Source organism: Microcebus murinus, chromosome 6 (genome assembly GCF_040939455.1).
Source record: "Microcebus murinus isolate Inina chromosome 6, M.murinus_Inina_mat1.0, whole genome shotgun sequence".
NCBI lineage: Eukaryota > Metazoa > Chordata > Mammalia > Primates > Cheirogaleidae > Microcebus > Microcebus murinus.
Genome location: NC_134109.1, coordinates 2,884,079 through 2,910,346, shown reverse-complemented (window position 1 = coordinate 2,910,346; position 26,268 = coordinate 2,884,079). Strand labels below are relative to the sequence as shown.

General features: G+C 39.1%; 1 protein-coding gene and 1 pseudogene across 3 annotated transcripts in view; one reads left to right on the top strand and one right to left on the bottom strand.

Annotated features, from left to right (window-relative positions):
* Positions 1-26,268, bottom strand: part of PPP1R13B (protein phosphatase 1 regulatory subunit 13B) — a 78,774-nt gene that overhangs the window by 22,492 nt on the left and 30,014 nt on the right. For 2 of the 3 annotated variants that reach the window (XM_012746381.3, XM_012746380.3), the window contains exons 2-4: positions 25,524-25,671; positions 16,406-16,525; positions 11,982-12,058 (exon numbers count right to left, since the gene is read on the bottom strand). In XM_012746381.3, coding sequence (XP_012601835.1) covers positions 11,982-12,058; positions 16,406-16,525; positions 25,524-25,671 — 345 coding nt within the window. Of the gene's footprint in view, positions 1-11,981; positions 12,059-16,405; positions 16,554-25,523; positions 25,672-26,268 lie in introns of those variants that run through there. The other variant, XM_076003662.1, reaches the window with a different exon arrangement.
* Positions 23,118-23,965, top strand: LOC105861090 (cyclin-dependent kinase 1 pseudogene; annotated as a pseudogene).

Sequence of the window (26,268 nt, the reverse complement as noted above, 5' to 3'; positions counted from 1 at the left end):
ATTACTCATTTAATTAATAAGTTAACCTCTTGGCAAAGAAAGGATTCCATATAAATGGTATTTTGATAAGTAATGAAAAAATTAGCATAACTATGTCCATAATTAAACTATCAACGCCTAATGTGCTACAATCAGATTTTCAATAAGCTAGCCCATGAGTTTTCAAAAGTTTGATATGAAAAAAGAAAAAATAAAGTTAGATATGGAAAGGGGGCTTATTTCCCATATAAGTCTCTCATCTGTACTAATTATGTATATGAGTCATGACTCAGAAAGCTATCAAAATAAATTATGTTTAAAAAAACAGACTATCACAATAGATTTTTAAAGATATGGAGAAACAACTATAATTCACTTGGTAATTATAGGTGAAAGCTTTTGGTTACAGGTCAGTTGGTAATATGGTTTTAATAAAATGTTTTTGTTTGTTTGTTTTAAGACAGAGGGTCTCGCTGTCACCCAGACTGGAGTGTAGTGGTACAATCATAGTTTACTGCAGCCTCCAACTCCTGGGCTCAGGCAATCCTCCTGCCTCTGCTTCCTGAGTAGCTGGGACTACTGGCACAAACCACCATGTCCAGATGAGGCTAAGTCGTTTTTATTTTTTGTAGAGACAGGGTCTCACTATGTTGCCCAGGCTGGTCATGAATTCCTGGCCTTAAGGGATCCTCCCGCCTTGACCTCCCAAAATGCTAGGATTACAGATGTGAGCCACCAAGCCCAGCCATAAAATGCATTTTTTGTCTCCTCAGGTAATGTTCTAATTTTTAAGCTAGTGGTACAATAATCCAGGTATTAAAGACATATAATAAAGTTTCTCAAAACAAACCACTGTAGACAATTATGTAATATAAATACACATCTTTCATCCTAAGCCACTAATGATACATTTTTGAAGATTTTTAGTCTTTCCAAATATTAGTAAAATGAGTTTTACATTTTATTTAATGTACTATTGAAACATTTTGCCAATGTGTCGGAAAGTAATAACTATCAAAGACTGCAATTTTACCTATAAAAACAGAAGAATTCATATTACAGATTTACCTCATACAATATCTGTTCAGTTAATGACTCTTAACTATTACAGTTCTTGAAAAACCACGCCATTTTCAGACAATTTTTTTGGTATAGTGACTTTTTCATCCAAAAACACACTAAATAATGCTCTTTAAGGAGAGATATTTTGACATGACAATTTCAGGCAAATAAACACACTCAAAAATTCAGTCAACCCGGCTGGGCGCGGTGGCTCACGCCTGTAATCCTAGCTCTTGGGAGGCCGAGGCGGGCGGATTGCTCAAGGTCAGGAGTTCAAAACCAGCCTGAGCAAGAGCGAGACCCCGTCTCTACTATAAATAGAAAGAAATTAATTGGCCAACTGATATATATATAAAAAATTAGCCGGGCATGGTGGCTCATGCCTGTAGTCCCAGCTACTCGGGAGGCTGAGGCAAAAGGATCGCTCGAGCCCAGGAGATTGAGGTTGCTGTGAGCTAGGCTGACGCCACGGCACTCACTCTAGCCTGGGCAACAAAGTGAGACTCTGTCTCAAAAAAAAAAAAAAAAAATTCAGTCAACCTAATTGCTTCTAATCAGAGAATATAACGTGGTACAATGTTGAATTATAAATCATGCTTGGATGGATCCAGAATGTTCTGCTTTTGCTTTGCATTCATATACCAAGTGACTCAGAGGCAAGGGAGCATCTGTGTCTTTGATTCTGTTTTGTTGTGCATCTGTGCTAGCTCTATCTGCTCTGAAGTGGTCTCTTGCTTAACTTTGTTACTGTAAAGATGCTTTCCTATCCTCTAACTTTATTTTTAAGTTCAGAGTGCAATCTCCCCAAACAGCATTGTCACAGTCCAAAAGAGAGAGAGAACATGCATACATTTAAGGGAGCTGGGTTATAGTGTAACTAATATTGGTTTTAACTATAAATGGTACTTTTTTTCCCTCAATGCCTAGCATATATTCCTTGGTAATCAGTTAATAAAAAAGACTAGTGGATTTTGTCAGCAATTAAACACCTGCTGGCAAATGGGTCACTTCAGATGTCTGTAATCCTGATATGCTGATTTAAATATTTAGGCAAATAATTTCACCTTTGGTTATAATAGATAAGAATGTCACTGTAATATTTAGAAAAAAATTCCCTAAGCTTTCAAGTTTCAATGAGATGACATGAAATAGTTTGTTAGTTCATTCATTCATTTTTGCACTTAGTTTATATGAAGAACACACTTTGCCCACCAGTGAGTCCAGCCATCCACTTCTGGCCTCTCTCCAACCAAACTCCTCTCCTTCTTCCATGTCTGGCTTCCTCCCTAAATTCCCTATTTCTATTAACGGCTCCAGCATTTTTCCAAAAACCTCGGCATCGTCTCTGAGCTGGGCCTACCTCACTTTAAACACAAGCTGCTATCCAACTGCTCGTTATCAGCCCTCTCACATTTGTGCGTGCCTCTCCGCACCAGAGACCACGCTTTCCCACGTCCACCTTCCTGCTGTCTACAATGCCCTTCCCCCGACTTTCGAAACTCTGTCATTTAAAACCTAGCAGCAGTGCCATCTGCTTCCTGAAGTTCTTCCTGATTCTCTAAGGACTCTCTCATACAATTGTTTTGACATTCAGGATGTTTATTCACTTTCAGAGCTGGGAAGAACTCAGTATTTTTTAATGATTTTAGAGTTTCAACAATTAACATGCAATGAGTGCCTGCTGCATGTCAGACATTTCTATATACCTTGGTTTATAGTTATCTTAGTTGATGCTTACAAAACCCTAGGAGGAAAATTCTTAACCTTATCTTATAGAGCTGGCTTTCCCAAGCCTATGTGGCAGGCACTAGCATGCCAGGGTCCCAGCCTGGGTCTCCTTACGACAAGCAGACTCTCTTTCCATCACCCAGGAGGCACTGCCCTCCCCACCAGGCTGTAGCGCCGGCACACAAGATTGCTCACAGCCACCAGCCATGTACAGTGTCACAGGATAAACACTCAGCCAGACACTATGAAGACTTACTACACGAAAATGCTGTTTACAGATCAAAAATGATCAAACATCAATAATTTCATATGGTTCAAACTCAAAAGGATTTCTCCCCCTTGAAAAATGTAAAGCTAAAGATAGCTTGATTCAAGAATAGAATAAAGAAATAAAATAAAAATAATGAGAACTCTAGGTAACTTTATATTTTTGGAAAACTGTTAGAAATGACAAGAGAGACTTAATGTCACCTGCCCAATGATGGTGAAGGGCTTTGCAGGGAAGCAGGTGGCTGGGGAGCTTGCTAATCAGCACTCATATTCTTCCAGAGTAAGTCTAAAAAAGCTGAACTTCATCTTTGACTTTCTTGGGACAACTTCATACAGCAGATATAAATGAATTATAAGAGGAATTGAACTAATTTTAAAATCTCAGATATGATCATTTTTCTTGAGAGATGAGTCTCCAGGAATTTCTTTTCTTGGATAGCAACAATGTTTCTTTTAAGATTTCTAGTTAAGCCTGGGTGCGGTGGCCCACACCTGTAATCCTAGCACTCTGGGAGGCTGAGGCGGGAGGATTGCTCAAGGTCAGGAGTTCGAAACAAGCCTGAGCAAGACCGAGACCCTGTCTCTACCAAAAATAGAAAGAAATTAATTGGCCAACTAATATATATAGAAAAAATTAGCCAAGCATGGTGGCGCATGCCTGTAGTCCCAGCTACTTGGGAGGCCGAGGCAGCAGGATGGCTTGAGCCCAGGAGTTTGAGGTTGCTGTGAGCTAGGCTGACGTCATGGCACTTACTCTAGCCTGGGCAACAAAGCGAGACTCTGTCTCAAAAAAAAAAAAAAAAAAAAAGATTCCTAGTTAAAAAGAGCATTTGCTTGCTGATAATAACTTCTCTCATTTATGTTATCATTTCAAGAAATGACATTTCTTTTGAATTGTAGTTTATAGATAACTGGATGCCTTTTGTGCTTATATTACTATACCCTTGAAAATTTTTTTTCATTTTTTTTAAATAACAGAGATGGGGTCTTGCTGCATTGCCCAGACTGGTCTTGAACCGTGGCCACAAGCGATTCTTCCACCTTGGCCTCTCAAAGTGTTGGGATTGCAGGTGTGAGCCCCCTCACCTGGCCGAAAATTTTATTTTCAAATATCTTCTTTGAAAGTAAGTCTCTGAGATTCAAGCAGTTGTGACTCTGCTGTAAAGCACAGTAAACAATGCTCTCTCTAGGCTCTGTCTCCAGTCTTGGTCCCATCCCCTGGCTTGTCTTCTACCCTACCCCTGACATATAATTCCTTCAGGCTAGCACCACAGGGCTCTTTCTAAAACATGGGTTGCTGGCCGGGCATGGTGGCTCATGCCTGTAATCCTAGCTCTCTGGGAGGCCAAGGCGGGCAGACTGCTCGAGGTCAGGAGTTCGAAACCAGCCTGAGCAAGAGCGAGACCCCGTCTCTACTATAAATAGAAAGAAATTAATTGGCCAACTTATATATATAGAAAAAAAAATTAGCCAGGCATGGTGGCACATGCCTGTAGTCCCAGCTACTTGGGAGGCTGAGTCCCAGCTACTTGGGAGGCTGAGGCAGAAGGATCGCTTGAGCCCAGGAGTTTGAGGTTGCTGTGAGCTAGGCTGACGCCACGGCACTCACTCTAGCCTAGGCAACAAAGCGAGACTCTGTCTCAAAAAAGAAAAATAAATAAATAAATAAAACATGGGTTGCTTAAAATCCTACAAGATTCAGTCTAAGCTCTTAGGTAGACACAGACTGCAGTTCCCCTCCTGCTTCGCAGCTCCCTCCACCTGTCCCCATGCTGGGTGATCCTGCTTATAACTGCTGCCACCAGAGTTTCACACCTCCTCCTCTATGTCTTTGCAGAAACCCTGCCTCCTTCCTCTAGGAAATTTTTCCTGATATCCACATTGACAAAGTTAATCAAATCATATCCTTTATTTTGGTACCTTGTTCTACTTTTACTATACTTTTTACACTATCATGATTTATTTGTTTATGCATCTATCTCCAAAAACACCTTTTCTTTCTCTATGGAATCTGTAAGAAGACTTCACATAGCCTCCACCAGACATCTTGCTTTTATATCTTTGGTCTGTCTACAATTAAAATAAATTGGATAGGCCGGGCACTGTGGCTCACGCCTGTAATCCTAGCTCTTGGGAGGCCGAGGCGGGCGGATTGCTCAAGGTCAGGAGTTCAAAACCAGCCTGAGCAAGAGCGAGACCCCGTCTCTACTATAAATAGAAAGAAATTAATTGGCCAACTGATATATATATAAAAAATTAGCCGGGCATGGTGGCTCATGCCTGTAGTCCCAGCTACCCGGGAGGCTGAGGCAGAAGGATCACTCGAGCCCAGGAGTTTGAGGTTGCTGTGAGCTAGGCTGACGCCACGGCACTCACTCTAGCCTGGGCAACAAAGCGAGACTCTGTCTCAAAAAAAATAAATAAATAAATAAAATAAAATAAAATAAATTGGATAGAATAGCTTTAAAAAGAATAATGAGAAATTCTAACCCTGGGTGGTAGTCACCTGAGTGTCCCTTTAACAATTCTTTAAACTGTACATGTTTTATACATTCTGGGTGTACATTTCACAAACAATAAAGAATTAGATCAAATGCCTAGTATCCTATCTTGTAATTTAATCATCACAAGATTAAAAAAAAACCCTATAACTAGTTTTTTAAAGTAAGTGTAAGTGGTTTCTTAAGTGTAACATCATTTTATAAATGACAAATATCCCTAAAACAAAACTCTGGCAAAATAATTGGGATAAAACCTATTTATGTTCATATAATATTCTACACTAGAAAATAATTCTTCTTTTTTCCTACCTCTTCAAGGTTATAGATGTTCAGATTTGGTGAGTAGTTTTACTTGCCTATTTAGCAAACAAAAAATAGGTGATAATAATATAAAGATACATTATAAACATATATGCTTATTTTTATCACACAAAATTTTCAGTAAAATCGAGCCTTTCTAACATCTCATTGTATTTTGGAGCCAGAATATTTCATATTCCAACAATTATCAATACTGAGTCTCACAAATTAATAAGAGCCAATTAGATATCTAAAATACATTCCAGCTCCCGACCTCCCACAATAATACCACAATATGCTATTTTAGTCTATTAATGCGAATTACTCTTATGATTAAAATTCAACATATCAACTCAGTTCAATTCAACACACATTGACATGCAAAGCAAAATGACAGAACAATTAGGGCTAGGAAGACTGGCAGAAAAACAGGGCTACCAAAGTGCACAAATAACAGTAAGAAAAAACACATTCCATGCCACGAGAGCTACAAGCCAACACCGTGGGAACTGCTTTATTTCCAATAGCACGGCTGGCAGGACACAGCGAACCACTCTCCTGGTAACATGTAAAAAGATAAAACACAAAAACTATTTTTAAAAGCATTGCTGAGCTGGTACAACACAGTAAGGAAGCTACGGTGACCAAAAATAAAGAGAAAGCACAAACCTTGGGCAATAAAGGAACACTGAAGCTGGTTTCTGCCCTGAATGTTTTGCCTACCTGAAGGCTTGCTTCTGGCAACTGCTCAAGTCCAGCATTAGGAGATAAAGACTTGGGACCATCCTAATGTGGAGAGTCCAACAGGAGATGCACATACACATCCAGAACCCCAAAGACCTACCACCTCAGTGTGAGTGAAAAAGAAACACATCTATGCACATGTAGAAAGGGCAACAGTGAAACCTGCCTTTTCCCATCATGTTGCTAAGTGGAAGAAGGGACCTCTAAGAATCTGTAACCACTAGACAGCCCTCACACAGCTTCATGATCCACAAAGGACAGTGGAGAGCAGGTATCTTTTACCCAGTTACCAACTAAAGCAAATGGAAACCTTTCGGAAAAATTCTACTTTTATCCAGGCCTCAAAGAATGCTCAGAGGTAAAGCCCCAAGGAAAAGGAGCAGTTCATTGTCAAAAATCAATACAAACAATAATCAAGGCACCATGATTAAAACCCAGCAGAAGCAATATATTCAGATAGAGAAATTATTATAGAATATAAAATAACAGTGTTTAGTGTGTTTAAAATGAGCAAAGATCAACCAAGATTTGAGAAAGAACTAAAACTTATAGAACTGAAAATTTTAACAAATTTTAAAATAGCTTTATTGAAGTATAATTGACATATAATAAACTGCACATATCTTAAGTATGCAGGCCAGGCATGGTGGCTCACACCTATAATCCCAGCACTTTGGGAGACCAATGCAGGAGGATCAATTGAGGCCAGGAGTTTAAGACCAGCCTGGGCAATACAGCAAGATCTCATCTCTACAAAAATTTAAAAAATAAAACTGAAGAAGAAAATAATGTACACAATCTGTATATTTTGACAAATGTATAAACCATGAAATCATCACCACAAGCAAGAAAATAAATAAATCCATCACCCCCCAAAATCTCCTCATGTCCCTTTGTAATCTGTCCCTCCCACCACTTCTCCTCCTCTCCTACCTCCCAGGTCCACAGGTAACCACTGATCTTCTCTTACTAGAGATTGGTTTATGTTTTTTAGAATTTTACATAAATGGAATCACACAGTATTTAGTATGTACTCCTTTGTCTGGCTTCTTTCTTTTAGCACAATGGTTTTGAGATTCTTTCATGTTGTAGCATGTATCAGTAGTCCATTCCTTTTAATTGTTCAGTAATACTCCATGGTATGAATATATCACAGTCTGTCTATTCACCTGTTAATGGATATCTGCTATTAGCATTCATGTACACGTTTGTACAGACATTTGTTTTCATTTCTCTTGGGTAGATACTTAGGAATAGAACTGCTGGGTCATACAACTATGACCTTAACATACATCTATGTTTATGGGTGGTTTTTTTTTTGAGACAGAGTCTCACTCTGTTGCCCAGGCTAGAGTGCTGTGGAGTCAGCCCAGCTCACAGCAACCTCCAACTCCTGGACTCAAGCAATCCTTCTGCCTCAGCCTCTCGAGCAGCTGGGACTGCAGGCATGCGCCACCATGCCTGGCTAATTTTTTATATATATATTTTTAGTTGGCTAATTAATTTCTTTCTATTTTTAGTAGGGATGGGGTCTCGCTCTTGCTCAAGCTGGTCTCAAACTCCTGACCTTAAGCGATTCGCCCACCTTGGCCTCCCAGAGTGCTAGGATTACAGGTGTGAGCTACTGTGCCCGGCCTTAAATTTAAGTTTTAAAGGAACTGCTGAATTGTTTTCCAGATTATACCATTTTATATTCCCACCAGCAATGCATGAGAGTTCCAACTCCTCCCTTCCTAACCAGCACTTGTTATGATCAATCTTTTTAATGTTAGACATTCTAATAGGTATGTATTAGTACTTCATTGTAGTTTTAATTTGTCCTTTCCTAAATGACTAATGATATTGAACACCTTTCCATGTGCTTACATGACATTCATACATCTTCTCTGGAGAAGTGTCTGTTCAATTCTGTGTTGTTACGGTACTGGTTTTCATCCATGGTTCCTGGCTCATACTCCCACAGTCCTTGTTATAATGTTGGGATGCTTTAGGCCTCAGGAGATAGAAACTCTCTTTCTGACCTTCTCCTGTCCTCCTTTTACCTGCTCAAGGCAAGGCTTTAACCTAATTGTGTGTGGGTCAAAAGACCCTCATTCCAGAGAGAGTCCTGCCCCATTCCCTGGAGAAAGGAATGCTGCACAGAGAGACCAGGAAGAACCTAGACAGGCCTTGCTGGACTTAGATCTTGTGCTTTTTGTCATATCACATTTCTACACAGTTGTTAATGCCTATGTGATGCAGCCTTCATAAAAACCCAAGGGGACTGGGTTGGGAGAGCTTCTGGATAGCCAAACACATGGAGGTTCCTAGAGGGTAGCACACCAGGGAGGGCATAGATGCTCTGTGTCCCTTCCCTCATACCTCGCTTTATGCATCTCTTTATCTGTATCCTTTGTAATAACTTTTATAATAAACTGGTAAATGTGTTTCTATGAGTTCTGTGAGCCATTCCAGCAAATTAAATCCAACCCAAAGAGGGTGGGGGTCGCTTCAACTGCAAGTTGAAGCTGGTCAGTCAGAAGCTCCACAGGCCCAGACTTTTGACTGGTGGAGAGAGGGGCAGTTTTGGGGATTGAGCCCTCACTCTGTGGGATCTGACACTGTCTCCAGGTGGATAGAGTCAAATTGTATTAGATGATACCCAGCTGATGTCCACTGCTTGGTGTGTGTGGGGAAAACTCCAAATTTGGTCACAGAAATCTTCTTCTGTGTTGTTGATTGGTTTTTTGTTGTTGTTGTTTTTTTTGAGACAGAGTCTTGCTTTGTTGCCCAGGCTAGAGTGAATGCCGTGGCGTCAGCCTAGCTCACAGCAACCTCAAACTCCTGGACTCAACCAATCCTGCTGCCTCAGTCTCCCGAGTAGGTGGGACTACAGGCATGCGCCACACCATGCCCAGCTAATTTTTTCTATATACATTAGTTGGCCAATTAATTTCTTTCTATTTATAGTAGAGACGGGGTCTCGCTCTTGCTCAGGCTGGTTTTGAACTCCTGACCTCGAGCAATCTGCCCGCCTCGGCCTCCCAGAGCACTAGGATTACAGGCATGAGCCACCACGTGGGGCCCGTGTTGTTGATTGTTAAGGAGTTTAGAGGAGAGCACAGTTTGGAATGTGTTTTTTCCAAAGCAAACCTCTTGCCCATTTCTTTTAAAATTGGGTTGTTTTCTTATTATTGAGTTTTGAGAATTCTTTATATATTCTGGGTATAAGTCCTTTATCATGCATATGATGTGCAAGTTATTTTCTCCAAGATTATGTCTGGTCTTTCCAAAATAAATAATATTAAAAGCATCTTATATGTAGTAAATAGCCAAACATACACAGCTGAAGATAGGATTCATTAACTGAAAGATATACCCTAGGAAAGTATCCAGAACACAGTACAAAGAGATAAAATATGAAAAAGAAATTAAGAGATGAGGAGAATAAAATGAAAGATGGATGTCTACTCAGAGTTCTAAAAGAAGAAAACAGAAAGAAGGCATAAGATGAAATACCCACAGAGATAACAGTAGAGAATGTTCCAGAATTGATGATAGATGCCAAGGCTCAGAATCAGTAAGTTCAATAAAGTTCAACAGAGAAGTTAAAAGACATTCACACCTGGTTCTGCTCAAAATGGAGAATTATTTAATCCTAATGTCATTAAATCGCAAAACTCCAGTAAATGACAGTAAAGAGATTTTTAACATCAAATAATATAATATCATAAAAGCAGGACTAACAAGAACAAAAACAGGCCAGGCATGGTGGCTCACGCCTGTAATCCTAGCACTCTGGGAGGCCGAGGCAGGCAGATTGCTCAAGGTCAGGAATTCGAAACCAGCCTGAGCAAAAGCGAGACCCCGTCCCTACTACAAATAGAAAGAAATTAATTGGCCAACTAATATATATAGAAAAAATTAGCCGGGCATGGTGGCACACGCCTGTAGTCCCAGCTACTCGGGAGGCTGAGGCAGCAGGATTGCTTGAGCCCAGGAGTTTGAGGTTGCTGTGAGCTAGGCTGACACCATGGCACTCACTGTAGCCTGGGCAACAAAGCAAAACTCTGTCTCAAAAAAAAAAGAACAAAGACAATAAAAATGTTTGGACCGGGCATGGTGGCTCGCGCCTATAATCCTAGCACTTTGGGGGGCTGAGGCAGGAGGACCACTTGAGCTCAGAAGTTTGAGACCAACCTGAACAACAGCAAGCCCCTACCTCTACAAAAAATAGAAAAAATTAGCCAGGTGTGGTGGCATGTATTTGTAGTCCCAGCTACACGGGAGGCTGAGGCAGGAGAATTGCCTGAGCACAGGAGTTTGAGGTTGCTGTGAGCTAGGCTGACACTACTGCACTCTACCCCTCTAGCCAAGGAGACAGAGCAAGACTCTGTCTAAAAAAAATAAAGGATCTGTGGAATGATCTTTAGAAACTAGAGTATAAGGAAGGAGAATCTATAATCTTCACATTAGAAATTATTTATCCCTAAATAGCACAAGGATTATGATATTGAAACCAAACAGAAGAAAATATAATCTACACACTAACATTTATTACAAAAAACCCCTCCAATTCTCCCTCACCTATGATCAGTGTTTCCCCTACTTGCCAAGTCTGTATCACAGTGACAAAGCAAGTTACTGCAACCTACCATCCATTTTATCTTTCAAAACCTGACATAGGATCCAGAATCAACAATGAAGACACACAGCAAGTCTGCCTGCTCAACTCTTAGTCTAGAGGCTGAGCCCCTCTGCTTCTAGAGGCACCCGACTACCTGCCCAGGAGCACCAATGGGCAGCAGCAGTGAAGGAGGGTGCTGGGCTGCCCTGGGAGAATTGATCTGTTTCATGGACCACAGTGTGAATGGGAAAATCACTTGGTGGACTACTTCTTTATAACTTCGTATGTTTTCTTTTTTTTTTTTTTTTTTTGAGACAGAGTCTCACTCTGTTGCCCAGGCTAGAGTGCCGTGGCATCAGCCTAGTTCACAGCAACCTCAAACTCCTGAGCTCAAGCAATCCTCCTGCCTCAGCCTTCCGAGTAGCTGGGACTACAGGCATGCGCCATCATGCCTGGATAATTTTTATATATATATATATATGTATGTATTTTTTTTTTAGTTGTTCAGCTAATTTCTTTCTATTTTTGTAGTAGAGACGGGGTCTCGCTCTTGCTCAGGCTGGTCTTGAACTCCTGAGCTCAAAGGATCCACCCGCCTCGGCCTCCCAGAGTGCTAGGATTACAGGCGTGAGCCACCACGCCTGGCCTTCATATAATGTTTTGAAATATTCAATAAGAAATGACAATTTCTATCCTGAAAACAAAATTGTTTAAAAATAAATTCTAACCCAAACTTATTAGTACCTATAAAAAATAATTTTAAAAATTCAATTTAATTCACTATTACTTACTCCATTTTCAGTGCGTTTTTCTCCAGGTACATTTATTACATTTCTCTGAGTTCGTTGCTCTTGGGTCTGACGGCCACCTAAAGAAATGAAAGGATCAAACTTACATTCTATGTCCTGTCATAGTTTTTAAACAAAATAGAGTGTGATGAACAACTCTGTGGCAGGCTACTGAGGTAAAGCAAACTCAAGTCCATGAAGTGCTGTGTGCCTGCTCCTGCCACGTCCCCTGCCCCGGCTCTCACCTGATGCTGTCTGGAAATCATCGCACCTCAGAGCCCACTTTACTCTGCTAGCATGCAAGGCTTCGAAGGGTTGTGAACTTAATGTTTTGTTTTTTTTAAAGAAAAGAAAAATATTTTCTTCTTCTATTCCTTTCCTACTATGTTGAAAACATTGAAGAAAATTATATCATGTAAGTATTTCTTCACTTTAAACCATGCATTCTCTAGGAAGTAACATTGCTGTTCCCAAAGGGACAAAACTTGGTTCTTAGGGGAATAAAAGAAATTACTCTTTTTATGTATAAAACAAAGATATATTATAAACAGATATGCAGTATATCTGATGATAGGAGAATGGGGGACAAGAATGAAATGTCCAAAAAAGGCTACTTAAGGGGCAATGATGCAAAAGGCATTATGAAGCCTATGGTATCTATCAGTTCACAGGGTACATTAAACTCTTGGTTATTTTTAGCATTTGTAAGGAGTAAGGTATTCAGGTTAATTTAATATTCTTCAACTGCTACCTCTTCCAAACAACAAACTATCAGAAATTAGAATAGTATAAACACACAACATTAAAATTATACCAAGTGCCACCTAATCTTTGATGGTGAAGAAGAAACCTGATGATCTGGCATTTCAGAGTCAGAAAATAAGGAATAATAAACTAACATTTAGTGAAGACTTACTATGCACCAAACCCCTTCTAAGCACTTCCCAAGTACATCTCATTAACCTGTAGACAAGGAAACTGAGGCACAAGGAAGTGAAGTCACCTGCCAAGACCCCACCCTAAGTAAACAAGTAGGTCCAGGACTGAACCCAGGTGGTCTTGCACCCAATTCTGTCACACCAGCTCCCGGGTTCCAGTTCACGCTCTGCAGTTAGCTGGTTATATGATCTTCACTGAGTTTCTCTGCTGCTGTGAGCTTCTGTTTTCATAAGTGCAAAAGGGAACTGAAGGACTGCGCCCTTTACGTTCTGCTCCGGCTTCCAAACAGAGAGCTCTCACCCTTGCAGTTGAGGGATGTCTTTTACTTCATCTCGTTATGTCTTATGGCCTACATACAATAAATACTCATGTAATCCCCTTTAAATAATATCAACTGGTGACAACTGCATTGCCCTGAGCAAAAAACATGAATCTTGGGCTCTAAACTCTGGCTCCTTAGAATATAAATAAGCTGAAGGGAGAAGTGAGCAAAAGCAAAACAAAATGAGGGGTTAGAGTGCCCATGTGAGTGGTTCTCTATGCCACCATTTTCTTCAGCTCAGAGACACAGGCAGAGGATAAGGAGCATAGGGGAGAGCATTACAGGTGCACGGTGGATATTACTGAGTTGGGGAACAAAAGACAGAATGAATGTGCAAGAAAGAATGTGGCTGGCTGGAAGAAAGAAAGAAGAGACATTGAGATTGAAGAAAGAGAGTCACATTACAAATGCCATCAAAGCTAATCTGGGACAGTTGAATAGAGAAGCAGGCCTCTGCTGAAAGTTCTGAATAGTAATGAAAATTGTGTGATGAACTTGGTTCTTCCCATCCTGACCAAATCTCCTATCATCCCACACCCCACCGTCCCCTTGGAGTGTCCTTCACATTTTAATCCCCTCCTGGAGTGCACCTGCTCTGTATCCTCCCCTCCCAACCCTACTCTTCCTCAAAGTCCACTCCAAGCCCCATCTCGGCCAGGACTCTTCCCAGTGCTGTGATATGCTGTGCTCTGATGGCATCTCCTCTGCACCACACAGCTGCCGCTGGCTCACGTGTGCTCCTGTGCTGCTACAACACAACAGCCAACCTGACAGCCAGCGCTGTCACCTTCCTTATGACTCTAAATGGGTCTCTAAGGATCCCTAACATTCCTAAACTGTATCAAGTGAGAAAAAAATAACCCCTCTCTCCAGGAAATTAAGGGTTATGGATACATATTACAGCAACAAAAGTAAAAGGTAAGACTTTTCATTTAAGTATAGCTAGGTATTGAAGTATAGCTATAGTTATAGTTGGAGAGCTTAGGGTTAAAATAAATCCTTAGTATTAGAACAGCACTTAAGAGTCAGTCTAATCCTCCTCCTCAGGGGGATTTTCCCAGAGTTAAGGGCCCTTGTCTAAGGTAAAAGTGGATGAAGAGCTGAGTCCAGATCCTTGGTGCCTAGGTTCCAGATGACCAGGACCAGTGGAATAAAACCCAAATGTAATGGTGTATTCTAAAAGAAAGCATTATAATGATATTTACAACTATGGAAAGATGATTTTAAAGCAGTAGCTCCACGAAGGGACAAAATTTCCTTTACTATAAAATACAAATAAAGGGGGGTGATTTGCAATAAAGAAATCTTTTTGGCTGGGCACGGTGGCTCATGCCTGTAATCCTAGCACTCTGAGAGGCTGAGGCGGGAGGATCGTTTGAGCTCAGGAGTTCGAGACCAGCCTGAGCAAGAGCGAGACCCCGTCTCTACTAAAAAAAATTAGAAAGAAATTAGCTGGGCAACTAAAAATATGTATAGAAAAAATTAGCCAGGCATAGTGGTACATGCCTGTAGTCCCAGCTACTCAGGAGGCTGAGGCAGGAGAATTGCCTGAGCACAGGAGTTTGAGGTTACTGTGAGCTAGGCTGACGCCAAGGTACTCTAGCCCAGGTGACAGAGCAAGACTCTGTCTCAAAAAAATACAAAAGAAGAAATCTTTTTACAAAAGGATGTCCTTTTGTTTGTAGTTTTTTTTAAATAACAGAAGTAACCCATAATCAGTTAAATAACAAGTTAAAGACCTCTTAACTGTATAGTGTATATGTATGTTCAGAAAAAAAGATTTCCTTTTTTCTTTAAATTTTAATTGAAAGAATTAATATATTCCCATGGTTCAAACTTCAAAAGGAACAAAAAGGTATACAACCAATAACCCTCTTCTCTGTTCTTCAGCCACTCTTCCCTTCCCTCAGGCTAACAACATTACTAGTTTCCTATATATCCTTCCAGTGATATTTTATATATACATATACAAGCAGATATATACATACCTAATTACTCTTTGGTTACTTTTACACAATAGACAGTGCAAAGTGCACCTTCTTTTCACCATGCTTTACTCACTTAAGGTGTCTGGGAGATGGTCTGGGTCAAGGTACAGAGTTTCTTCGATAGTTATGGCTACAGAGCATCCACCGAGTGGATGGACCATCATTTACTTAGCTCGACTGACTCCCTGGTGGGCATTTACGTTGTTCCTACCAGCAATGCTCAAGGAGTAACAGTGTGTATGTATTATTTCGTGTGTGTCCAGGTGCAGCTTTGGTTTAATTCTCAGTAGTGATTTGCTGGGTGAAAGGTTTTATGCTTTTATGAGTTTGCCAAACTGCTGTCTACAGAAGTTACCAATGGACTCCCGCAGCAATGCAGAAGAGCGCCTGTTTCTCAGCATCCCTGTCAACACTGTGCCATTCAATGCTCCAATCTTCGTCAACACAACAGGTAAATAGTGTCTCAGTGTCGTTTTCTTGCACTTCTTTTATGGGGAGTAAGGCTACATATCTTTTCATATATCCCAGGCCATGGACATTTCCTTTTCTGTGAACTGTATTATTTTCTCATTACTCTACTTCTACGCTATGAGTTATAAATGCTGTTTCCAAGTTTATAATTTGTCTTTTGACTTCGCTTAGGATGGCTATTGCAATATGCAATCTTTTTTTTTGTTTTAAATAATTTATTTATCAGTCTTGTCTTTTATGGTTTAGTATTACACTTAAAAAGGCCTTGTCCATACAACTGTATTAACTCCCCTTAATAAAAAAAAAAAAAAAAAAGGCCTTGTCCACTCTAAAATAAAAAGAATATTTCTCAGAACTTTTTTCTAATCCTTTTATGGCTTCATATATTTTTAAAATCTAGATATTTGACCCATCTGGTGTTTACCAAAAACAACCCCTCTAAACAGCAAGTCCTTTTGTATGTCTGAATACATTATCTGACCAACTGAAGGTCCTAAGAAGGAAGCGCTAGCTGGTGCCTAAGGAGTATAACACAACCATAAACTGCGAAAACAGAAGCCAAAGAAACATGAGATACTGACTCTCCTGCTTGCTACTTGTGAGTGAAAGGGGAGAAAAGTGCAAATAATTTATTTGAGTATTTGTTCCTATTTTTCTTAAATTAACTTTTACAGTAAAAATTAACAAATAAAGAAGCATTTATCTACCTTGCTCACTGCTCTCTGTTGGCGAGTCCTCATGTCGAAGGAAAAATTTCACTTCTTCCCTACGTGGCCCCCACTTCTGCAGATGTTCATACATCATATGATCAAAGGGTATGGGACGCTCTAGGAAAAAGACCACATCTTACTGACTCTAAAAACAAAATGAATCCAACCAAAAGTTTAAAAAAATTATAAAAAACTTTTAATAAATGTACACATGGAAACATATATCTAAATATTAAAATTCAGAGAATTTCAAACTTTAACTGTAATGAATAAAAGCAGGAATATGAATGAGAAATCATTTAAGCAACATATAAATGTAAGAAGTATCCATAAAAGTAATTTTCCAACATTAAGTACAGAACAGTGAAAACATGCCCTTATATTTATATTTATCACAAAGCAGCGTATCTGTCATTCTTAAAAGAAACATAACAACTGATCAAGCCATGTTGTTCCTGGAAATGTTACATGTGGCAATCAAATGTACAAAGGCCGGACGGGGCACTTCCTGGTAACTCAGGAAACCATTATCGTAAATGTTTGCCAGCGCACAGTTAATAATAAAAATTAAATCTTATAGGATTAAATGTATTTAAAATATTTTTTTAAAATAGCAAAGCTTACAATATCTCTTTACCAATTACTTGAGAAGAGCACTAACATAGTTAAAAGTACCACTTTTATGTTTATAATCCATTTTCCTTTTCTGTGTGAACTAACTCAAGTATTATGCCCATTATAAAAAAATCTGGGTTGTTTGCCTCTTTCCTAGGTATTTGAAGGAGTTTCTTATATTCTGGATACTAATTCTGAGTTGGTTACACACATTGAAAATAGTCTTATCTTTTAATTTTGTTGGTATCATTTTTTTTTGTACAGAAGTTTTAAAAATGTAAATGCAGGCAGTTATCAATCCTTTCCAATTTTAGTTTGAGCTTTTTGTACAATAAACCCTTCGGTACTCCAAGGTCAAAAAGATATTCTCTTATGTTGTCTCTCCAAATTTTAAGGTACCATTTTTCGTTGTCTTTACAGAATTTATTTCTGTACATGGCATAAAGATCTAATTTTATTGCTTCCTACTTGAATAATAATTGTCCCAGTATCATTGAACAGTTTATCCTTTCCCCACGGACAAGTAAATGCCACCTCTGATATGTATCGGGATGTCATATGTGAGTACGATTTTTCCTAGCTGTCTCTTCTATTGGCTACCCACCCATTTCTGTGCCAATACCACAGTCTTAATTACTACCAATTTAAAGTAAGTCTTGCTACCTGGTAAGTCAATTTCCTTCAAATGGCTTTGTTTCAAAATTGTCTTGTTATTTCTTGGTCCTTTGAACCATCGTAATTTATCTATTAATAAATTTGGGGAGACCTGACATCTTTGTGATACTGAGTTTTCCAGTCCATGAACATCACTGTCTTCATTTCTGTCATGCACCTTGTGTTCTTCAATGTTTTCAAAAGTCTCACCATAGAGGTCTTCCACATCTTAATTTATTCCTCTGAACTTCATAGATGTTTTGTTTTACATGTGTGTATTATCTTTTAAGAAATAATTGTTCTATAACATTTTGGAATAATTTGAGATTTACAGAAGTTGCAAGCTAGTACAAAGAGTTCCTGTATATCCTTCACCCACATTTCCCTAATGTGAACATGTTACATAACTATGGCTGGTATACTGTATACACCTGACCCTAGAACAACACGGGTTTGAACTGCATGGGTCAATTTATACGCAGATTTCCTTCCACCTCTGCCACCCGGAACAGCAAGACCAACCCCTCCTCTTTCTTCTCCTCAGCCTATTCAACATGAAGATGACAAGGATGAAGACCTTTATGATAATCCACTTTCATTTAATACATATTTTCTCTTATTTTCTTAACAATATTCTTTTCTCTAGCTTACTTTATTGTAAGAATACAGTATATAATAACACATATAACATAAAAAATATGTATTAATTGACTATTCATCTTATCAGTAGGCTTCTGGTCAACAGTAGGCTATCAGTTTCAGGGGAGTCAAAAGTGATACATTAGGTCGGGCGCGGTGGCTCACGCCTGTAATCCTAGCTCTTGGGAGGCCGAGGCGGGCGGATTGCTCAAGGTCAGGAGTTCAAAACCAGCCTGAGCAAGAGCGAGACCCCGTCTCTACTAAAAAATAGAAAGAAATTAATTGGCCAACTGATATATATATTAAAAAAATTAGCCGGGCATGGTGGCTCATGCCTGTAGTCCCAGCTACTCGGGAGGCTGAGGCAGTAGGATTGCTCGAGCCCAGGAGTTTGAGGTTGCTGTGAGCTAGGCTGACGCCACGGCACTCACTCTAGCCTGGGCAACAAAGCGAGACTCTGTCTCAAAAAAAAAAAAAAAAAAAAAAAAAAGTGATACATTAATTTTCAACTGCATGGGGGGGGGATCAGTGCCCCTAAACTCTCGTTGTTCAAGGGTCAACTATACTTAATAAACTTTGTTAATAGTGCTGTTCTAATCTTCCATATTTTTATTTTGCCTGTTTGATCAATTTCTAATAGATATGTTTACAAAGCCCCATTTTGATTATGGATTTGTCAAATTATTTCTTATCATTTTATCAATTTTGACTCCTTTTTATTATGCCCATCTTTATCCTTTCTAATATTTTTGCCTTAAATTCTATTTTGCCTGATATTAATGTTGCTATAAAAGCTGCCTTTTAACCTTTTTCTTCATTTTCAACATTTTTGTTTTGTTTTGTTTTTGAGGCAGAGTTTCGCTTTGTTGCCCGGGCTAGAGTGCCGTGGCAACAGCCTGGCTCACAGCAACCTCAAACTCCTGGGCTCAAGCGATCCTCCTGCCTCAACCTCCTGGGTAGCTGGGACTACAGGGACGCGTCACCATGCCCAGCTAATTTTTTCTGTTTTTAGTTGTTTGGCTAATTTCTTTCTATTTATAGTAGATATAGGGTCTCGCTCTTGCTGAGGCTGGTCTTGAACTCCTGCATGCAAGCAATCCTTCTGCCCCGGCCTCCCAGAGTGCTATGATTACAGGCATGAGCCACTGCGCCTGGCCCATTTTCAACATTTTTTAATGGTATTATGGTTGGTATGTCTCTTGTAAGCAGCATATAGCTGGATTTCATTTCTTTTTATCCAATCTGTGCTTCTGTCTTAATAGGTAAATCTCATCTGATGTGGTTACGGATGTTTTTGGATTTAGTTCTCCCATCTTATTTTATGTTTTTAGTCCTTTTTTCTTTCTTTTTCTTCCTCCTCTTTTCTGATTTCTCTTGGACTGATGAAATGTTCTGTGTTTCCCTTTTCCCCCCTCCTGCCCCTTTGAAGCACAGTTCTAAGACACTTTAGAGGCACTGTATCATTAATCTTCACTACCAGTAGCAACCCCAGCATCAAGTAATAAGCATGGCCTTGGCTTGATCCAGGTGCAACACACCTCCAGCCCTGCCACTCTGTGGGACCCCAACTCCTAGCTCCACTACCTACACTTTCAGCAGAGGAAGGAGGACCACACTTTGGTCCTGATTGCTGCCTTGCACTTTCGTTCCACAGCAGGTACACAGGAATGTTTGTCTTCATTATTGTTTTTTTTTTTTTAAATGTGAGAATATCCTTTTAATATATATATATCCTTTAATATATATTTCTCTTTATTGGCTTAGAGCAGAAGGGGTGATTTAAAGCACAAATCTAATGCACCAATTTGGCCAGTCTTAATTTTTGAGATTGGTTTGAATCTTGTACATTCACCGTCTTTAAACTATGCTTATATTTGGTAGAAAAACAAAAAAGATACACACAAACCCACACCATGACTTCCTCTTGCATCCTCACCTACAGGCCATTTCAGTGCTGTTCTTTTTAGCTCATAAATCCTGCAAGGACAGAGAGTTCTACCTCTGTAATAGGAGGGAATTTTTCATTCTCATGAGAGAATATTTATACCTCATGAGCTGACCCCCTGACTCTTTGCTATTGTTAATATTACAAATTATTAACAAATATTACAAATTATTAACAAATGTGGACTGTGTAGGTTAAAAGTGAATTGTACTATGAAATTTTCATACATTTTGCAACTCTTGCTTAGTTATTAAGTATTCCTTTCTTTGTATATACTATTACTGTTTGTATTTTACAAACTGTTTGTATTTTACAAACATGTCTGGCAGTCCAACATGACAATTTTTGAAGATAAAGTATAAGATAAAGAGAAGAATTCTAGATCTATGCCACATTCCAAAGAAATGAAAACGTATGTCCACACAAACACTTATACATGAATGTTCATAGCAGCATTGTTTGTAAGAGCCAAATGGGAAACAACTTCCTATGGTCTGAAAGTTTGGGACCCCACCCCACCCCAAATTCATATGTTGAAACTTAATCCCCAATGTGATAGTTAGTAGAGGTGGGCCTTTGAGAAGTAATTAGGTCATGAGGTCTCTGCCATCAAAAATGGGATCAGTGCCCTTATAAAAGAGGCCTGACGGAGCTCATTCACCTCTTCTGCCATGTGAGGACATAGCAAGAAGGTGCTATTTATTATAGTTCAACAAGATAGAGATGAAAACTACTACATTATGTTTTGATAAATATGACAGCATCAGAGCACAGGGGAGGGACACTTAATACCCTTTGAGATTCAAGGAAGGAATGAGAGGCAAAGAATGAATAAAAGGCAAGTTCCTATGGACTGATCTAGACAAGGAAAGAACATGTTCAAAGCCATGGCAAATACAGTATGTTGTGATTCTCTGTGCTTTGGTGTGGTAGTCCTCCTCCTTGATGAGCTAAAACCAAGGGTTATGAATTGAGAAGGGCTTGGAGCCAAGGATGGCACCAACCAAAGGACTCAATCAGGGAGATGAGCATTCTCAATCTCAAATGGCCTTGGATCTCTTGGGGCTACAATACTTTCCTTTTTTCTTTCTTTCTTTCTTTTTTTTTTTTTGAGACAGGTTCTTGCTCTGTCACCAGGGCTAGAGTTCAGTGGCACCATCACAGCTCACTGCAACCTCAAATTCCTGGACTCAATCAATCCTCTAGCCTCAGCCTCCCAAGTAGCTGGGACTACAGACACACACCACCATGCCCAGCTAATTTTTTCTATTTTCAGTAGAGACTCAGTATGGTACTCAGGCTGGTCTGGAACTTGTGACGTCATGCAATCTTCCTGCCTCCACCTCTCAGAGGGCAAGGATTACAGAAGAGAGCCACCTTGCCCAGCCTAGATCTGCAATACTTGTGCAAAAAATTTTACTACCTTCCAAGCTAAGTAAAAGAGAAGGGGGAGGCAGAAAAGGAAGTCAGAAGTGATAACAACTAACAAAGAGCAAAAGTGCTAAGAGGCTAGAAAAGAAGAAACAATGACAGAATGAAGGATCAGGCTCTAACACTGGTCGCCTAAAAAACATCAATTACTTAACTGCCCCTTCCTGTAGCTGTCATCAGGCTGACAAGTGAGGCCTGTCCTTTCCCTTCTAGCTGAGTAACAGTCCAATATTTATCAAAGTCAAGTCTCTCTAAATGTATTCTTAAAAGTCTTTATTCTGGCCAGGTGCTCATACAGGCTCATACCTGTAATCCTAGCACTCTGGGAGGCAGAGGTGGGCGGATCGTTTGAGCTCAGGAATTCAAAACCAGCCTGAGCAAGAGTGAGACCCCATCTCTACTAAAAAAAAAATTAGAAAGAAATTATCTGGACAACTTAAAATATATAGAAAAAATTAGCCTGGCATGGTAGCACATGCCTGTACACCCAGCTACTTGGGAGGCTGAGGCAGGAGGATCGTCTGAGCCCAGGAGTTTGAGGTTGCTGTGATGCCACGACACTCTAGCCCAGACAACAGAGTGAGACTCTGCATCAAAAATAAAAAAAAAAAAATTTAAAAATGTCTTTTTTCTGAATTCTAAGGATAACATTAAAAGACCATTTTGGAAAAAAAGATTTGCAAGTCATATATATCTGGTAAGGCAGTTGGACCCGGAATATATAAAGAATGTTTACACCTCAATAATAAAAGGAAAAATAAGTCATTTTAAAAATGGGCAAAAGAATCTGAATAGACATTTCGCTAAAGAAGATATACAAATGGCCAATGAGCACATGAAAAGATGCTCAACATCATTAGTCCTCAGACAAATACAAATAAAAACCATAATGAAATATCCCTTCATATCAACTAGCATGGCTAAAATCAGATAGACAATACAGTGTTGGAGAGAATGTGGAGAAATTGGAACCCTCACATACTGTTGCTGGGAATCTAAAATGGAGCAATTGCTTCAGAAAACAGGTTGGCAGTTCTTCAAAAGGTTAAACACAGATTTATCATATGACCCAGAAATTCTTGGGTTTATTCCTAAAAGATATGAAAACATATGTTCACATAAAAACTTGTACATGAAAGTTCACAGCAGTAGCACTCGTAATAGCCAAAAGGTAAAAACAACCCAAATGTCCATCAGCTGATGAATGGATAATGTGGTACATCCACACAATGAAATATTATTTGGCAACAAAAGGAATGAATTACTGACGCATGCTTCAACGTGGATGAACCTTGAAAACATTATGCTAAGTAAAAGAAGCCAGTCAAAAAGGACTACAGAGAGAGAAGCGACGGTGACGTGGTAGCTGCCACTGCTGCCATCGCGGGATAATAAGCCAGGATCTGCCATACCTATTGATTAACTATGGAAGATTATACCAAAATAGGGAAAATTGGAGAAGGTACCTATGGAGTTGTGTATAAGGGTAGACACAAAACTACAGGCCAAGTGGTAGCCATGAAGAAAATCAGACTAGAAAGTGAAGAGGAAGGGGTTCCTAGTACTGCAATTCGGGAAATTTCTCTATTAAAAGAACTTCGTCATCCAAATATAGTCAGTCTTCAAGATGTGCTTATGCAGGATTCCAGGTTATATCTCATCTTTGAATTTCTTTCCATGGACCTCAAGAAATATTTGGATTCTATCCCTCCTGGTCAGTTCATGGACTCTTCACTTGTTAAGAGTTATTTATACCAAATCCTACAGGGGACTGTGTTTTGTCACTCTAGAAGAGTTCTTCATAGAGACTTAAAACCTCAAAATCTATTGATTGATGACAAAGGAACAATTAAACTGGCTGATTTTGGCCTTGCCAGAGGTTTTGGAATACCTATTAGAGTATATACACATGAGGTAGTAACACTCTGGTACAGATCCCCATAAGTATTGCTGGGGTCAGCTCGTTACTCGACTGCAGTTGACATTTGGAGTATAGGCACCATATTTGCAGAATTAGCAACTAAGAAACCACTTTTCCATGGGGATTCAGAAATCGATCAACTCTTCAGGATTTTCAGAGCTTTGGGCACACCCAATAATGAAGTGTGGCCAGACGTGGAGTCTTTACAGGACTATAAGAATACATTTCCCAAATGGAAACCAGGAAGCCTTGCATCCCATGTCAAAAACTTGGATGAAAATGGTTTAGATTTGCTCTCGAAAATGTTAGTCTATGATCCCCCCAAACGAATTTCTGGCAAGATGGCACTGAATCATCCATATTTTAATGATCTGGACAATCAGATTAAGAAGATGTAGCTTTCTTCATCTTCTACAGTTGTCTTATAAAAAAAAAAAAAAAAGAAGATGTAGCTTTTTAACAAAAAGTTTCCACATTATATCGAGAACAGATAGTTGTATTTTTTATTGTTAACTCTGTTTTTGTCTTGTATATTTTTCTTTTCTTTGTTGTAAAACTTAAGCTGTACTTCATCTTCTAATTTCAAAAGTATAACTTAAAAATGTAAATATTCTATATGAATTTAAATATAATCTGTATATGTGTGTAGATCTCAAAAAAAAAGGACTACATATTGCATGATTCCATTTAAATGAAATGTCTGCAATAGGCAAATCTATAGAGACAGAAAGATTAGTAGTTATCTAGGGATGGGGAAAGAGGGTTAAGGGAAATGAGGAGTCACTGCTAATGGGTATAGGGTTTCTTTTTTCGGGTGACAAAAATGTTTTAGAATTGTTTGTGGTGATGGTGGCACAACTCTGTGAATATACTAAAACCACTGAATCTCACACTTTAAATGACTGAATTGTATGGTATGTGAATTATATCTCAATGAGGCTGTTAAAGAAACTTTAAGACTTGATTATATCTAAGGGCCTTTAAACACTTCCATTTGGATACTTATCTCATTTTTATCTCAAACTCAACATGATCCCACTGATTCTTTTACTATCCGTCACAGATCCATACACACCACACAGTTACTAAATGGATTTCCTGTAAGCATTATTCTCAGAATGCCATTCTTTATTTAAAAATCTATACAAACTCCTTCTTTCTGCATGCCAAGGAAAGGCTACACCCGTTGACTGGTGCTGAAGGCCTTGTGTGGGCTTCTAGTGGCTGCTAGCTCCTTACTTTCTTTCAAGACAGTCCCTTAGTGGTCCTACTACCATACTGTTCGTTTTCTTCTCTTTTCCTTTATTCACATTGCCTCTCTAACTTAGTATACTCCATCCTATCTAAGTTCAATCCCTTCTTTAAAATCCAAATTATTTTGCAGAATTTTCTGTATTCAGTACTATTACCTCTGATCTCTGCCCAGCTAGCTGACAAATTCCTTCAATATAAGAGCCAGTATTTTACTCTTCTCAATTTAATGAACAAAGATTTATGAAGGATCTACTATATAAAGGGTTTTATATACAGAGGAACACAATAATGTTTCTGCCTTCATGAAGTTATCAGAAGGGATAAAAAAGAGTAAGATAACCAACTCAACATGTATTGGACAAAATACTGTAAGATCTCACAGGACAAACAACCAATACTACACAATTAATTGTCTAGGAACAAGAAGAAAGGCCTCACGCAAGAGGTGGATCTAGCTGCTTATCTCAAATGGCTACAGTCAGAGTTTTTTACAAGTAGCATTTTGTAAACTTCTATCCCAATGTAATATAATAGCTTTTATTTTAATTACTCAATTCCATATTATCACAGATAACTAAGAATCGGAAGCAATATTTCCCATTTGATAAATATTAAATTGGATCTACTTAGTAATCTTTACAGAACCTAATACATACCATTTCCCCTCCACACTTCAGCTAAATGGCAGCTGCCTTCTCCAGGTTCCTTGCAAAATTCTACAACATCTCGACAGGTTGTTTCTGGTGTTATAGGAACTTCTGTTAAAATCTGCTCATTGTTGCTCAAGAAAACGGTTAATATCATCTGTAAGAGAAAAGATTAAAGCTGTATGTTAGACTCCTTATCATAAAGAGATTAATCTGTAGATTTAAAGTGATCCCTCCAAACCTTCCATCCTGAAATGCCTACAGGATTAGTTTCTGCAAATAGATAAGCCGATTCTAAAGTTCATGTAGAAAATAAAAAAGTAAGACAAGTCAGGCAAATTCCAAATGAGAAGAGTATTAGAAAAGAACTAGCACCACCAGATAATTACAAAGCCAGATCAATTGGACAAATTCATGTCCCAGAAATAGACCAAATTACATATAGAATATAGACATTATATGCGTAGCTGGGACTACAGGCATTCACCACCATGCTCGGCTAATTTTTTCTATATATTTTTAGTTGGCCATTAATTTCTTTCTAATTTTAGTAGAGACGGGGTTTCGCTCTTGCTCAGGCTAGTTTCGAACTCCTGACCTTTAGCGATCTTCCCGCCTCGAGCCTCCCAGAGTGCTAGGCTTATAGACATGAGCCACCGCACCCGGCCTATTTGGCCTTCTTTTCTATGGAAAAAATCTCAACACTTTCATCTAAGATCTTAAGGCATCATATTGGAAAGGATTTAAAAAATAC